The 14,000-nt window shown below is 37.6% G+C and overlaps 2 protein-coding genes across 4 annotated transcripts in view; one reads left to right on the forward strand and one right to left on the reverse strand.

The window, feature by feature from the left end:
- The window catches only part of uggt2 (UDP-glucose glycoprotein glucosyltransferase 2), a 40,645-nt gene extending 35,293 nt beyond the window's left edge, over nucleotides 1–5,352 (forward strand). For both annotated transcript variants that reach the window (XM_077536130.1, XM_077536127.1), the window contains 4 exons: nucleotides 600–714; nucleotides 1,353–1,469; nucleotides 1,899–2,058; nucleotides 3,347–5,352. In XM_077536130.1, coding sequence (XP_077392256.1) covers nucleotides 600–714; nucleotides 1,353–1,469; nucleotides 1,899–2,058; nucleotides 3,347–3,369 — 415 coding nt within the window. In that variant the 3' untranslated portion in view covers nucleotides 3,370–5,352. The remainder of the gene's footprint in view (nucleotides 1–599; nucleotides 715–1,352; nucleotides 1,470–1,898; nucleotides 2,059–3,346) is intronic.
- Nucleotides 5,353–5,436: 84 nt separating this feature from the next.
- On the reverse strand, nucleotides 5,437–13,682 carry dnajc3a (DnaJ (Hsp40) homolog, subfamily C, member 3a). 2 transcript variants are annotated; one of them, XM_077536138.1, is made up of 12 exons: nucleotides 13,435–13,682; nucleotides 12,328–12,438; nucleotides 12,116–12,240; nucleotides 11,767–11,841; nucleotides 10,589–10,741; nucleotides 10,325–10,506; nucleotides 10,140–10,259; nucleotides 8,908–9,013; nucleotides 8,706–8,829; nucleotides 6,215–6,347; nucleotides 5,987–6,135; nucleotides 5,437–5,884 (listed from the first exon to the last, which is right to left on the reverse strand). In XM_077536138.1, the coding sequence occupies exons 1-12, from the start codon at nucleotides 13,514–13,516 to the stop codon at nucleotides 5,733–5,735; spliced, it is 1,512 nt and encodes a 503-aa protein (XP_077392264.1). In that variant the 5' UTR covers nucleotides 13,517–13,682; the 3' UTR covers nucleotides 5,437–5,732. The 2 variants fall into 2 exon arrangements, with proteins under 2 accessions (XP_077392264.1, XP_077392265.1); XM_077536139.1 differs by having other exon boundaries at nucleotides 12,328–12,474.
- Nucleotides 13,683–14,000: the final 318 nt, after the last annotated feature.

Consider the following 14,000-nt stretch of genomic DNA (forward strand, 5'->3'; position numbering starts at 1 on the left):
TTTATCCACATTTAGAAGAGGTCTCATAATCTGAAAACATCTGATATCATGCACTTTTCCACCTCACGAATTGTGCCAATAGCGATTGTGTTTTAAAAACACAATCGAACAATGTTGCATTCCTCATTAAAACTGATTTTTTATTTTTTTTTGCAGCCCCTTTTTTTTTTTTATGTCACTTTGCAAATCAGATAACAGAAAGAAATATAAATGAAAAAAAAAACACACAATTTATAGCCTGCACAACATAATACTTATCTACAAAAAAAAAATAAAAATAAAAAAAATCCTCATAAGAGTACTTTTTTAGAAAATGATTTTTTTTTTCCAAATGGGGAAAAAAATAACTTCACTTAAGATAGTCAAAAAAAATAATTAAAAGGATGTATATAACTTATACTTACTTAATACAGAGGCTATACTGTAACTTCACTTTTATTAACACGCCTACCACTTCCCGAATGTGTCGATGTGTTTTTTTATGAATCGGCTCCTCGGAGTCATTTTATGGCTTTTGCAAAGTGCTTTTTATGAGGCTTTTAGTATGAGATTTCTCACACCTGCCTGGTGTCCTCACTCGCACCGTATCTCCTCCGCAGCGCGCTCTACGTGGTGGATTTGAAGAAGTTCCGTAAGATCGCCGCCGGCGACAGACTGCGAGGCCAGTACCAAGCGCTCAGCCAGGACCCCAACAGTCTGTCGAACCTGGACCAGGTAAAAGATGATGTACAGGGTACCCGCTTTGCTGGAAACAATGTTAAGGATGGCAAGTATCCAGTACGAGAGCAGTATTGAGTGAAACAGTGGGCCTGTTTTGTTTGTAGGATGTTCTTCACTGCATATAACAACCATAACAAACGTTAAATAAATATCTCTCAGGGTGTCCCACATAAAATTGTTGTAAATGCACATCTGCAGAGAAGCTAATGCAAGTATTACTAGCACAGTCACTGACAATAAGAGCGCTACTGCCACCTACTGTAGTGGATGTGCAATTACACTTTGTTGTAGTCTGTCCAAAAAAAGTAAAGACTGACTTAAAAATTTTTTTTCTTTCTCAAAAGTATTTTCATATTTGTAAGACTGCAAGTTTTTTTTTAATAATATGAAGATTTTGCTTGTTTCCTGTAAGACCATAACTTTAAAAAATATATATATATGTTTTATCCTGACATGTATACTTGTCAATAATAGTGAATGAGTTTGACTACCTCTGCGACAGTGTCATTCTCTAACCATTATTATCTTTGTAAAGGTAAAATTGATAATCCAGCTCTTGTATTGGCTCTCACTGGATCTTGACTGTTGTACGTCATGTGGCCGAACTTGTCGTGCTCTTGCGCTGCTCGCAGGACCTTCCCAACAACATGATCCACCAGGTGGCCATCAAGTCTCTGCCTCAGGAGTGGCTGTGGTGTGAGACGTGGTGTAACGACGCCTCCAAAGTGACGGCCAAGACCATCGACCTGGTGAGAGCCACATCCGCCACAGGGAAAACAAACAAACAAACAAACAAGCAGCATGCTGCTTATAAATGACACACGGCTGCGAATTTGACCGCATTTACAAGGAACACCTGAGAACTACAGTGGGCCAGCTCCATTTTTGTCATTTTGAATTGAAGTGCAGTATAATGTTGGTCTAAATGAAACTTTAGAAATACTGCATGTATTGGACATTTGAGGTTTGGCCTTCGACCGTGAATGCAGTACACATTTAGCAACATAAAACTGTAAATCACTCACCTGCAAAATGAGCAAAATGGAGTTTGGCCCCTCAAATTGTCTTCTTGAAGAACCTCTAAGGTAATTTCCCAGCCTTTGCATCCGAGTCTATAAGGAACGTCCATGTAGCGTGAGATGTGGTTGTTTTTTTTTGTTTTTATGTTTGCGGCGCAGTGTAATAATCCCAAAACCAAAGAGCCCAAACTGTCGGCGGCGGCGAGGATCGTGCCCGAATGGGTCGACTACGATAACGAAATCAAGCAGCTGCTGAAGGGAATCCATCAACAAGAAGACACCAACACGTCCAAACGGACGTCGTCGCAACACAATGGAGGTATGCACGACCACTCGAAGGTTCTTTTTCAACCTAAGTCGCTTTGCTACCAAAAAAAAAAAAAATTATAATAATAATGTTTTGATTCTGGTGAGATTATTATTTTTTGGGTTAGGGTTAGGGTTAGGGTTATATATATATATATATATATATATATATATATATATATATATATATATATATATATATATATATATATATATATATATATATATTACTTTTATTATTATACAATTATGAAACTTTGTTTAAAAAAAAAATCAAAATTGTCACTATTAAAAAGTTGATTATTTTAGTATGACTTTTTATCAGAATACTTTTTCTAAAAAACAAAAACAGGGAGAATTTTCATTGCAAGATTACTAAATTTTAGTCTTTTTTTTGTTTTTTAATATTGTTATGTAAATTTTAAAGATGACTAAAAAAAAATCAAAATTTTCTTTTATAATTAAACTTTTTACTTTTATTACTTTTATAACAATAATAGTACTTTTTTCTCAAATAACTTCATTCTCATATATACAGTGTTCCCTCGTTTTCCGCTGGGGTTCGGTTCCAAAAAATACCCGCAATAAATGAAATCCGCGAAGTAGTTAGCTTTATGTTTTACAACTCTTATAAATGTTTTAAGGCTCTAAAATCCCCTACCACACAATTTATACACTTTTCTCATTGAGGCATTTACATGTTCTCACATTTCTCTCTTGTTCAAACATTGATAATGTTCAAAACTTCATAAATTTTATAAAATGGGTATAGTACTGCAAAAAAATATGCAAAATTGCACTTAAAAAAAATCCGCGAGACCGCGAAAAGTGAACCGCGTTATTACTTTTTGTTAGCGCTGCATCTAAAATATTTAACAAGTAAATTAACTCACAAAGAAATAAAATTATTTGTTGACAGATTTTGGCAGCACTTTCTTGTTAAAACTACTTTTTTTTTCGTAAAAAAAATGTTTTCTGGATAAAACTTCCTTTTAAGTTTTTGATTTTATACTTTTTTCTCAAACATATTTGTTTTCATGAGAATAAAGGAGGGGTCCAACTTTTTTTCTGATTTTAGTTTATTTTTTTCCTCATACGTGTTAAGATTTATTTTTATTAACATTACAACTTTTCCTCAAAATATGTTTTTATTCATATTAAATAGGATTTTACACTTATAGTTTACAACATTTTAAAAAAATGTGCCCCAAAATTGTATTACATTCTACTTTTTTTTTTTTTGTTCTTATTTAAAAAATGTTTACATTTGTTTACCAACCAAACTTAATTTTCCTTGACAGGCCACAAGCGTGATGAACTTTAGCAAAAGGGGTCAAATGAGGACGCCTGAAGTCAAACGATTGCACGTCCACTGGGGATGATTTGGGGATATTTTCTACGTGTGCTCCGGCATTCAATTTGCACCATCCACGCCTGACGTCTGCAAATAACCAAGAGGGACGTTATTTCTACTGGTACGCGTGGAAGCATGAAGGAGATCAGGTTTGTGTTGTCATACATTGCACTGAAATCCTGTCTTATTATTTAACGTAAAAAAAAAAAAAGAATAATAGTTTTTAAAAATGCTCACAGTATAACAAGGTCCATTCATTCATCATCAATAAACCGTCCATTAGATTGACCATCGTAGCTGTTGTCAGAAAACCACTACAAAAAAAAAAAAAAAAAAAGTCTGAAAGTTCAAGTACATGTTTTTGGAGTGAAAAACTGCTGCTCAATATTTGCTGATGAAGTATAATACAGATGTACGGTACACGGAGACGGTTATAGCTCCTCAGTAAGCTGCAGTCAAAATAGTCGTGATGTGATTGCTTTAACTGCACGTGTAATCTTCTTTATTTTAATTTGTCAGTAAACTGTAGTCAAGAGCTTGATGAAGCCTTAAAACAAAACAAAAAATTATCCAAACAGCTTGAATCACCCAAAACTCTTAAGTTGGGTCACTTGGGTCGTATCTCATGACATCATTGTTTATAAATCAGGTAAAAATATATATAAAATAATAAAATAAAAAAATATGAAGATTGAGCAAAGCCAACAAAAGACTTTGTTTTGACTGACAATTTTCTTACCAAACATTATAAGATTATTTTTGGTGTAATTTGAATTTGAGCTCTTTACTCAAAAACTTTGAAATGTTCAACCTTTTCCCCTCCAACCTTGCAAATGTACAGCTTTGTTCTTATTCAATTATGATTCCCGCCAATGTAATACTCTAAAATTACTTTTCTCACCTGTGATGGACTTTTTCTTGTATGCTAAAAGAAAAAAATGAGTTTTTAGAATGAAAAATTGACAATTTTTCAAGCAAAAAAAAATAAGGTTATCTTAATACTTATATTAATACTTACTGACCTTTCTTTTGAACTCTTTTACTGCCACACGCTATCAACGAAAAACTTTGATATGACAGAGGCTTTGATCATTGACGAAAAGAGATACAATGCTTCCATCTGCTGGCCATAGTTTAGAGTGTTTTAGATTCCACAACCCATTGACCAGGCAGCGCTGCACTTAGACGTTGCACTGAGAATAAATAAATAAAAAAATGTTGACGTTATTTTACGTTTATGGCAATATACGTCGTGATTTTACTGATTGTTAAACGTTTTTGGCGGTCAAAGACTTAACACTATAAATACTCATTTTGTAAAAAATGGTTGCCTAGCAACAGCACCTACAAGTTAAAGGCCTTTCAGAGCTCGGCATTTTTGTGTAGCAAAAGCTATACAGTAGGTAAGGAACACTTGTACTATTAGAGAGGCGGCTTTTATTTGTACAAATATTTTTTTGTTTGGGTGGAATGTTTGACGGAGCATTGTTACGTAACAGTGGGAACGCCATCAAATAGGTTGGAGGAAATATCCTCAAAAACATCAGCAAGTAGTAACATTGGCCTGCCAGGGTTCATTCATTACCTCATGCAAAGAAATGAAAGCTTTCATGTTCCGTCCATTTTCTGGTCCTCAGCAGGGTTGCGGTTGTACTTTCTAGACTGACATGTCGTAGCTGATAAAAATGTTTCTCTTAAACCAAGAGTAGCATAAAATGTAGCAGGCTTAATTCACCAACCTCAAAATAAGGCTTGAGTTGCAGTCTATTATGTGTCTACATGATTTTTTTTTTTTTTTACTTATTACATTTAATGCATTCATTACCATTGACGGTTATCGATGTCAAAGATCCATTTTTTTTTTTGTAAGATTATTCAGCATTGTGATCTCAGGAATGCATTGTTGCAACTTGGCCTAAGTCTTAAATGAAACCCGACGTGGTTCACCTTTCACTGTGCCGTGTCACTTTTTTTCATATCATTCAAGTGCGGATGAAAATAAATGCAACATTTGAACAAATTGACTCAAGAATTGCATTTAATATACATAAATAAGCTCTTTATTTACAAGTCAAGAGTAGACACATTCCAATCCTATAAAAATAGCAGTTTGATGACCTGTACAAAATGATTTTCCTGAACGGTTGTGGCATCAAAGAAAAAAAAAAAAAAACATACTTTGGAATGATCCCTTTGCTCCTGGTAGGTAAAAAGCTCCTCTTTGTTTGCATAGCAACGTGTCATATTCAAAATCGAGTTTGCAAATTGACAAACTGCTTTAATCAAGCTCACATTTTTTTTTTTAAATGGAGATCGTCTGAGCTCCAGCGTCCTCAGTGGAAATTAAATTTGAATTGGAAATTTCCCGATCCGAACGGGTTGAAGCCCTGGAAGTGGGGGTGGTGGAAGTGATGGCCGCCGTGGTGACCCTGCTGACTCTCGGGGTCCATGGGGTCTTCGCCGTGGTCGAACTTGGTTCTCATCTCTGCATGGAAACACCAATATTATCCAGAAGAATAAAATATTGCCATACAGTTCCACCGTGACTTTTTTTTATTCATGAAGCCGTTGCTTTCGTCGTTCTTACCCGGGTTGGTCAGGACCTCCTTGGCTTGAGCGATGTCTATGAACTTCTTCTCGGCCGCCTTCTTTTCTTCGGCATCCTGGAAGTTGTCCGGATGCCACTGTTGCGCCAGTTTTCTGTACGCTTTGATGATCTCCTTCTTCTGAGCCGTCCTGTTGTGTAACAAAATAACAACCTTGATGACATCATTGCTGAGTGTTGATTTTGTGACAATGTTTTTAAAGTTGGTACCTCTTGACGCCCAAGATTTTGTAGTAATCTCTCTTCTGGGACTGCTTGAGGAGACGCTGGGCTCTCTCCTGACCTTCTTTGATCTGGCGGTCGTTTTCGCTGTATTGTGACGCACTCTCGTAGTCCTTAATAGCTGCAACGCAGAAAAGAACCATTTAGTCATATGCATTCTTCTTAACTCGTTCACTCCCAGCCATTTTCACAGATTTTACTGGATTTTGACTGATTTTTCAAGGCCCACAGAAAATTGTGTTCTATTGCTATAAAAGCATGGCATCTATCAAAAGAAAGCTTAAACTCTCTTCTTTCATCAGGGAAAAAAAAAAAGTGTTTCTGTTTCCGTCTTGCAGCAGTTAGCATTAGAAGAGAGCCAAGTTTCATCAGTTTTCACAAATCTATTTCAAATTGTAAGTAATTGAGCTTTTTTTCTACATGGCCCTGGTTGAGCTCCTTTGCTCTGCTGCCACCTACTGGCCGTTTGTGTAATAACTACCATTTCTGCAACCGTTCTTCGCAGTTAAGAGGCTGCATCAAAGCCTTCTGTATGCTCTAGCATAAAAAAACAAAAAGACGTATAAATACGCCTTTGGGACACTTAAAAGAAAAAAACAACAACGTATTTACACGTTATTGGGAGCAATTGAATAATGTGTCAATATTATTTGATAACGTGGAGCTCATGTTGCAGCTGCTCGAGTCTGTCTGTTTATCCGGCGAGTTGCCCTAAAAGGTGAATTAAGCAGCCTCAGGCAGCTGTGACACTTTAAAAGCCACCGCGAGCACATCTGAGAGCTCCTGCTGCGTTCATTGTGCGTTTGAGCTCGGTGACAGGATTGGACGAGACGGTCGTCGAGGTTGTTGCCGGGCGTGCCGCAATGGATGCTGCTATTAAAAGTGTTTGACGGACACGGCTGGGCGGTTTTTGTTATGTAAAAACAATAAAGTTGTCCATAATGTCTCAGTATCGCATTCGAGCGCCAGATTTCGGCAAACGGCGGCCAAGGATGTGTCGTTTGGCAAAGACAACGCCAGGTGTCAGGTGGGAAACGGGATTTTTCACCATCTGCCTTCATTGGACGTTGCGACACTTAAGGGAGGATGTTTGGTGCTTGTCAGATGGAAAAAGTTGCATTGTTTGAACAATCACGTCTTGTATTTTGAGGGGGGGGGAGTCCTGTCGGGGAAAATTTCTAATGAGAAACGTAATGAGAAAAGTTGTGATATTACAGGAAAACATTTATGCAAGGGGAAAAAAAAGATACAATATTACGAGAAATCTTTTCAAGAAACAAGTGTCAATACTATAATTTCAGTGTGGCGCTTACTGTAATTACAAGTAGCTAATATAGAAGACTACTACTACCATTACACTCTTACACTCACATGAGGTTTCAGTGCTTATTGATGGTGGAGCTAGTAGGACCCCTTGTGGTGGACCCCTGTCATGACATGTTATTTAGAAGGGCATGTTTGGTCAGAAGAAAATTTGGCGTACGAGCAAAATACATGGAAATCCCTGAACTTTTTTTTTTTTTTTTTTTTTAACTGAGAAGTAACTAAATAAAAGCACTACCACAAAAAAAAAATCATGACAAGGAAGGCAAATACAATCCAATAACCCGAGTCCAACACTTTTTCATTTGTTTTTTTATAAACAATGTTGTGAAAAATATCAGGAGAGGAGAAAAAGGTTCTATTGTTTTGAGAAAAATGTCACAATACTATGGCAAAAATGTAATTTTGAATATGTACAACAATCGGGGGGGGGGGAGGGAGTTGGACTGTTGCAAGAATGAAGTTGAAACCTTAAAAAAAAAAAGTCATAATATTGCGCAAGTTCATTTTTCTGAGAAAATTATATTACAAGAAAAAAATGAATGAATAAATTCAACATTCAAGTGGATCCCCTTTTTAGCCTGACTGAACAGCAAATAATTAACATTTTCTTCTGGATTGGGTTAAAAAAAAAATATATAAAAAAAAATATATATATATATATATATATATATATATATATATATATATATATATATGAATGCTGAGGGTTTAGAGGTGTAAAAAGATAAAGAAATAAATTTTTGTGGGATAAAAGTAGCATTTTTTTTTTTTTATCTTAAGGGGAAAAAAAACATTTTACTTTCAAGAAAAAAGTAATAATACTATGAGAAAAAGTTGGACTGTTGCAAGAAAAATGTTGAAATATTGGAAGTAAAAAGCAATATTTCTGTAAGACTTAGTCTTCTTTTTTCCCCCCCCAAAAAAAGGAATAATATTACTAGAAAAAATAAAAGTTGTCAAAATAAAGCTGCAATATGATTTAAAACACAATTTTTGTATTTTTAAAATTTCTTTTTACTTAATCTCTGAGATGGTAATAAAAAGCATGTAGCTACTCTGTGACCTCCAAGCCCACCGACCACACGTCAAGCTTCAGATGCGACGTAAGCAGCAAATATATGATATGAAAGGCTTATAACATGATAGCACGTACCCTCCTCATACTGTTCATCTTGTATGTAGGCCTCGGCCCGGTCCTTCAGCGCGTTGACGTTGTGCGGGTCTGCCTGGAGGACTTGGCCGCACACCTTGATGGCTTGGGTGGGCTGCTGCTGGCCCTGTGAGAGCCAACACCCTTTTGAACAGCTGTTCCCATCGACAACAAAATGGCAGCAGGGAGGGGGGGGCGGTCTTACGTGCGTCAACGCGTGGCAGATGCGCTCCTTCGCCAGGATGGTGAAATGAGCCACGTCGGGCTCCGTCTTCATCACCGCTTCATATTTGCTTACAGCGTCCTCGTACCTGAACGGTGAAATTAGCCCAGAGATGATGTCACGCAGTACGAATTACTAGTGGTATGTGGGCGCCCACTAGTGGTAAGAACAGTCATGTTACAGTAGCTTGATTTTAAGGACACTACTGTCGTATATCATCTTTTATAACAGTTTTCAAACAGTTATACATATTTATTTTTTGGGTAATACATTTTCTACATTGTTTTTGATGAACACTTCAACCTATTTGTGCATTTTACTATTGGTCATAATATTTTTTTTTATCAGTCATTTTTAAATTTTGTCTCAGTTTTAGTCAGGTTTCAATCACGCTTGTTATTTTTTTTTAATCATACTTATTCAACCTCATCTCATTTTTATTTAGTCCAGTTTTAGTCAATTATAAATCATAATCATAATTTTAGTCCAAGAAAACAATTTTATTCATCTAGTTTTAGTCAACAGAAACTGTTAACGTTTTAGTCAGGACAATCATTTTACCCCTGCATTTTTTATTTTTTTTCCTCCAGCAGATAATGTTGAATATTTTGGATCTAAAACTATATCACGTAAAATTTTCTCATCTTTTTGATGAAAAACAACTCCACACACAATTACAGTAGGCCTATATCAGGCAAGTGGCTACTATGGTGCCATGCTACAAGCTAGTAAATTAGCCAGCATTAGTTAGCGGTCGGATTAACATTATTGTTGGAACGTTATAGCCGTTGGATTAATGTTACGCGACAACTATAATTTATTTAATAAGTTTTTTTTCCCCCCCTTTTCACCATGAATCCACTTCCCATGTGTTTGTGGATGTTCCACTTGCTAGCTGCAGATTTAAAAGGGGGCGTGTTCACTATATCACATGACAGATTAGCAGAGACAAGATTTTACTAAATCATTTCATTTTCGTCTCGTTTTTGTTCATTAACTCAAATGTCCATATTTATTTCGTCTCGTCTTCATTTGTCGACAAAAATGTATACTGGTTTAGTCTCAGTTATTGCTTATTAATTAATGAGGGTTTGTAGTCCAGTCCGGTGAAAAATGTACCTTGACTACGTAATTTTTGTTTTCGTTAATGAAATGAACACTTAATTGGTCATTATGGTGGTACTCTGTGTTTTCTGGGCCAATCACAAACACACCTCTGCTCTTGGATGAGTTCCTCAGCCGCCAGGATCTGTTTGTTGAGCTTCTTCACCTGCTTGTAGTGACTGAAGCACTGCTTGTGATCGGGGTCCAGCTTAAGGCACTCGCGCACCTCGCTGAAGAGAAAGGGAAGCTCCGTCAGCAGTGTTCCATTGACAAAGTGTTATGATTTCATTCTCACTTGAGGGACATCTCGTGGTCTCCCAAGTTGTAGTAGATGGTGCTGAGCTGATAGAAGGCGTGCGTGTTGTCGTTCCTCAACTTGGACAAGGCCTTAAGGTCGCTGATGGCCTTCCCCGTCTCGCCCATCTGGATGAAGCAATCGGCGCGCATCTCGCGAGAGCTCACGTCCCAAACGCAAGTCTGCAAACGTGGACACAGGTGAAGTCACGTCGCGGGTAGCAAACGCGACCGGGAAGTCGCAGACGAGTTGGACGTGTCCTGCCTCAATGACGGTGTCGAGCAAGGCGGCGGCCGACGCGTAGTCGTTGCTGTCGTGGCTGCGCCGCGCCTCAGCCGCCAGACGCTGGATCTCGTCCGATTTGGTCAGCTGATTCTGGGCCTCGGTTGCCTCCTTGTCACTGGGGTGGACCTTCAACTGAGATATCACATTACTTGCAGTCAATTCGACTGGATTTACTTAGCGTGGACACACGTCACTAGGGATGTAACGATATCAAAACATCACGAGACGATATTATCAATTGTCACGATATTGTGGGGAGGTTGGCGATACAAAAAAAAGGTTAGAATGTAAATAAATTAATGAGCTCATACTTGAAAAAAACAAACAAACAAACATCACGATACGATAATTATCACGATATTGTGGGGGCATTTGCGCTATTTAAAAAAGATGACAATATTGTAAAAAATTAAAATAAAAATTATGCTTTTGTACATAACAGCAATGCATATAAGCCACCTACAATCTCTAATAATAATATTGAGGCACTTATTTGCGGATGCAAGCACACATTGATCGCTTCACAAGCAAATTAGGTTCTGACGATTAGCATCGATTTTAAACATAGAAGGCCAAAACATCCACAATGAAAATTAAATTGCACGAATAAACTAGCCACTAGAGGGTGCTAGAACTGCACAAATGGAAATCAACCTGACTTTTTGAACGTGTTCCTTTTAAATATTGTGAGCAGGACGACGACGATATTGTGGCAGTTTTAATATCACGATATTACCCTTATCGTGACATCCCTACTTATAAACAACCTACAATCTCTAATAACACTTAATATTGAAACACTTCCTTGCTAATGCAAGCACAAGATTGAGTTCCTCCACATATTGACTCGGTTTATATACATAGAAGGACCAAAACATGCCTTGTGAAAATTAAACTGCACTAAAAAAAAAAAAAAAGCCACCAGAGGGTGCTAGAACTGCACAAATGGAAATCAACAACTTTTTTTAACAGACGTGCTGATTTTAATGTCGCGACGACTATATAATTGTGGCAGTTTTAATATCGCGATATCACGATATCGCCGTTATCGTTACATCCCTACACGTCACACTTCAATTTCTTTACTCAAGCAGCAATCTAACTTCAGACGAGTCACACTGATCAGGCCAGGTTAAACCACATTCTTGTCCACTCACCACCTTCCGGAAGTCGCTCTCGGCCTCGTCCAGCTTGCCTTGCTTCAAAAGGAGGTTTCCTCTCTGGAGACGTGCCTGGTGAGGGTTTGAAAATCAATTTCGCAGCCAGGCAAAGGATTAAAACCATTTAGGTGTTTTGGTTTTCCCTTTGGCTTTCTTCACGACGTCACCACAGGGGTAAAACTCGCATTGACAAAAAGTGAAAAGGAGATGAAACTTATTTGACTGAAAATTAGTGCACACGTTACTGGACCGGCTGCTCAATTTGTGCCACAATTTAAAAGTACTGTTAACATGATGAGACTGATTATTTCCTATTGAAAGAATGGCTTATAAATGTGACACTCACAGATGTGAAATCAGGTTTGAGCTCGATGACCCTGCTCAAATCTGGCAACGCCGACTTGGATTTGCCCATGGCCAGAAACACAGTGGCTCTCCTGTAATAGGCCAAGTAGTTCTTGGAATCTCCATCTGATCACGGGACAATGATGTTTAATTACATGGAAATTCAGAGGCGGCGACATGGCACATATCATATGAAGTTTTGAGGCCACTTGCCCACAGCGGCGTGGAAGTGAGAGAGAGCGTCAGCGAGTTGTCCTGCTGCAAGCAGCTTCTTGCCCATCTCCATGTGGTGGTCGACGCTCCCTTCCCTGCCACAATTGACTCCTGGCAGGACAGCATGCACAAATCAGTATGCTCAAACTAGGAACAAAAATCACATTTCAAAATTTAAGCGAGCTGAAAGTCCCAACAAATGTTTACTTGCGACATGTTCCAAAAATTTTAATTTACAAAAAAACATTTTGTGTGGGCCTTTGATTGTGGCCATGTAAAAATGTTTTTTTGGGAGGAGTTGCGAACAAATTTCAGTGATGCCTTGCCTAATGAATTTAACTCGTTCTGTGACCATGCTCGAAAAGTTGAAAATTTTCAGAGGATGCCTGTGATTATTTTTACATTATTTTATATTTATATTATTTTTATATTATATTTTATATTGTTTTTATATTGTCTAACACTGCCACATAGCTGCTATTTCTTACTCCGGTTGTCATTCTACATCGTTTGTTAATATTTAAAGTAATGTTTGTTATAAATACTTCAGCAATGAGTTCTTTTTTTATGTTTAGTTTGAAAGCAAATTTCAACTGGGCAAGGCAATAAACAGGTTGATTGTTGTGAAATTGGGTGTGTTCAAAAAGCTAAGTATAACGAATACTCAATCGTTAAGACTTTTTTTTTTAATTATTATTATTACTCATAATAGATAGGTAGATAATTTTCGACTTATTTTAAAAGAACGTTAGCCCTGGACTAAATCGATAAAACTGTAAATTGTTTACACAGGGACTGCACTCATTTATGTTGCGCAAGTACTAAATATTACATTACTGTATGCATTTTTTTGTTGTTGTCTTGAGTCACTTAAACATAACAAGTATAGTTCGTTTAGCTCCCTAAAACGTAAACAGTCGTTTTCAAAGTGTCCACAAGCTACGGTTAGCTAGCCTGCTAACATATTGATTGACAATGAAACGGCTACGCTGACTTTAGCACAGTTAATCGATTTCGCTAACGCTCAACAAAATGACGCAAAATCAGACATCTCGTGTCGTGCAATACGCCATGAAACAATTTCCACGTTACAACGGCATGACTTACCTTCATATCGCATGTCAATCAAAACAAGAACATATGGCAAGTAAGTTAGTATCTTGTGAGCCAGGTGCTCCATGCAAACCATGGCTAAAAGCCACTCGAGTGGAGAGGCGACAAGTGTCGAAAAGCGACGTTATTCCGAATGTGTTTGGTATTTAATGTCCAAAGCAGTCCCATGTGTTGACAACTTTGAAGCGATGAGCTGGAAAGAGACTCTCCTTCCGCGTCTGCTGTTCTGGCAGCCACACACAACTCCGCGGACCGGTCGTGGGCCACGCTGATTGGCTGCCGTGTTGGAGGAAAACCACGCCCATCCCGAGAGGTTCAACTGAGTGGAGCCACGGCAGCACACCAAAGTGCGTGGATACACCCATCCAATTTTAATTTATGAAGCTATTTCTGTTTGTTGATTTGATTTGTACGGAAGCGTATTGCATCCAAAACTGCTTTTGTTATAACTATTTTTGGGAGGTTAGTTGTTGTTGATGTTGTTTTTACTTATTTATTTAATGAATATGTTTGTTTTTTAAGTTTTTATGAGTATGTTTTTCTGTTTTTGAAATATGTTT

This window comes from Festucalex cinctus, chromosome 11 (genome assembly GCF_051991245.1).
Source record: "Festucalex cinctus isolate MCC-2025b chromosome 11, RoL_Fcin_1.0, whole genome shotgun sequence".
Classification (NCBI taxonomy): domain Eukaryota; kingdom Metazoa; phylum Chordata; class Actinopteri; order Syngnathiformes; family Syngnathidae; genus Festucalex; species Festucalex cinctus.

Bases quoted from the DNA above. Each gene is read 5' to 3' on its own strand.
- dnajc3a (XM_077536138.1), bottom strand. From the start codon at position 13,516: ATGGTTTGCATGGAGCACCTGGCTCACAAGATACTAACTTACTTGCCA. The intron at 6,136-6,214 runs GTACCAACTTTA...GTTACACAACAG, and splicing joins AAAATCTTGGGCGTCAAGAG to GACGGCTCAGAAGAAGGAGA. The intron at 5,885-5,986 runs GTAAGAACGACG...GTTTCCATGCAG, and splicing joins GGAGGTCCTGACCAACCCGG to AGATGAGAACCAAGTTCGAC.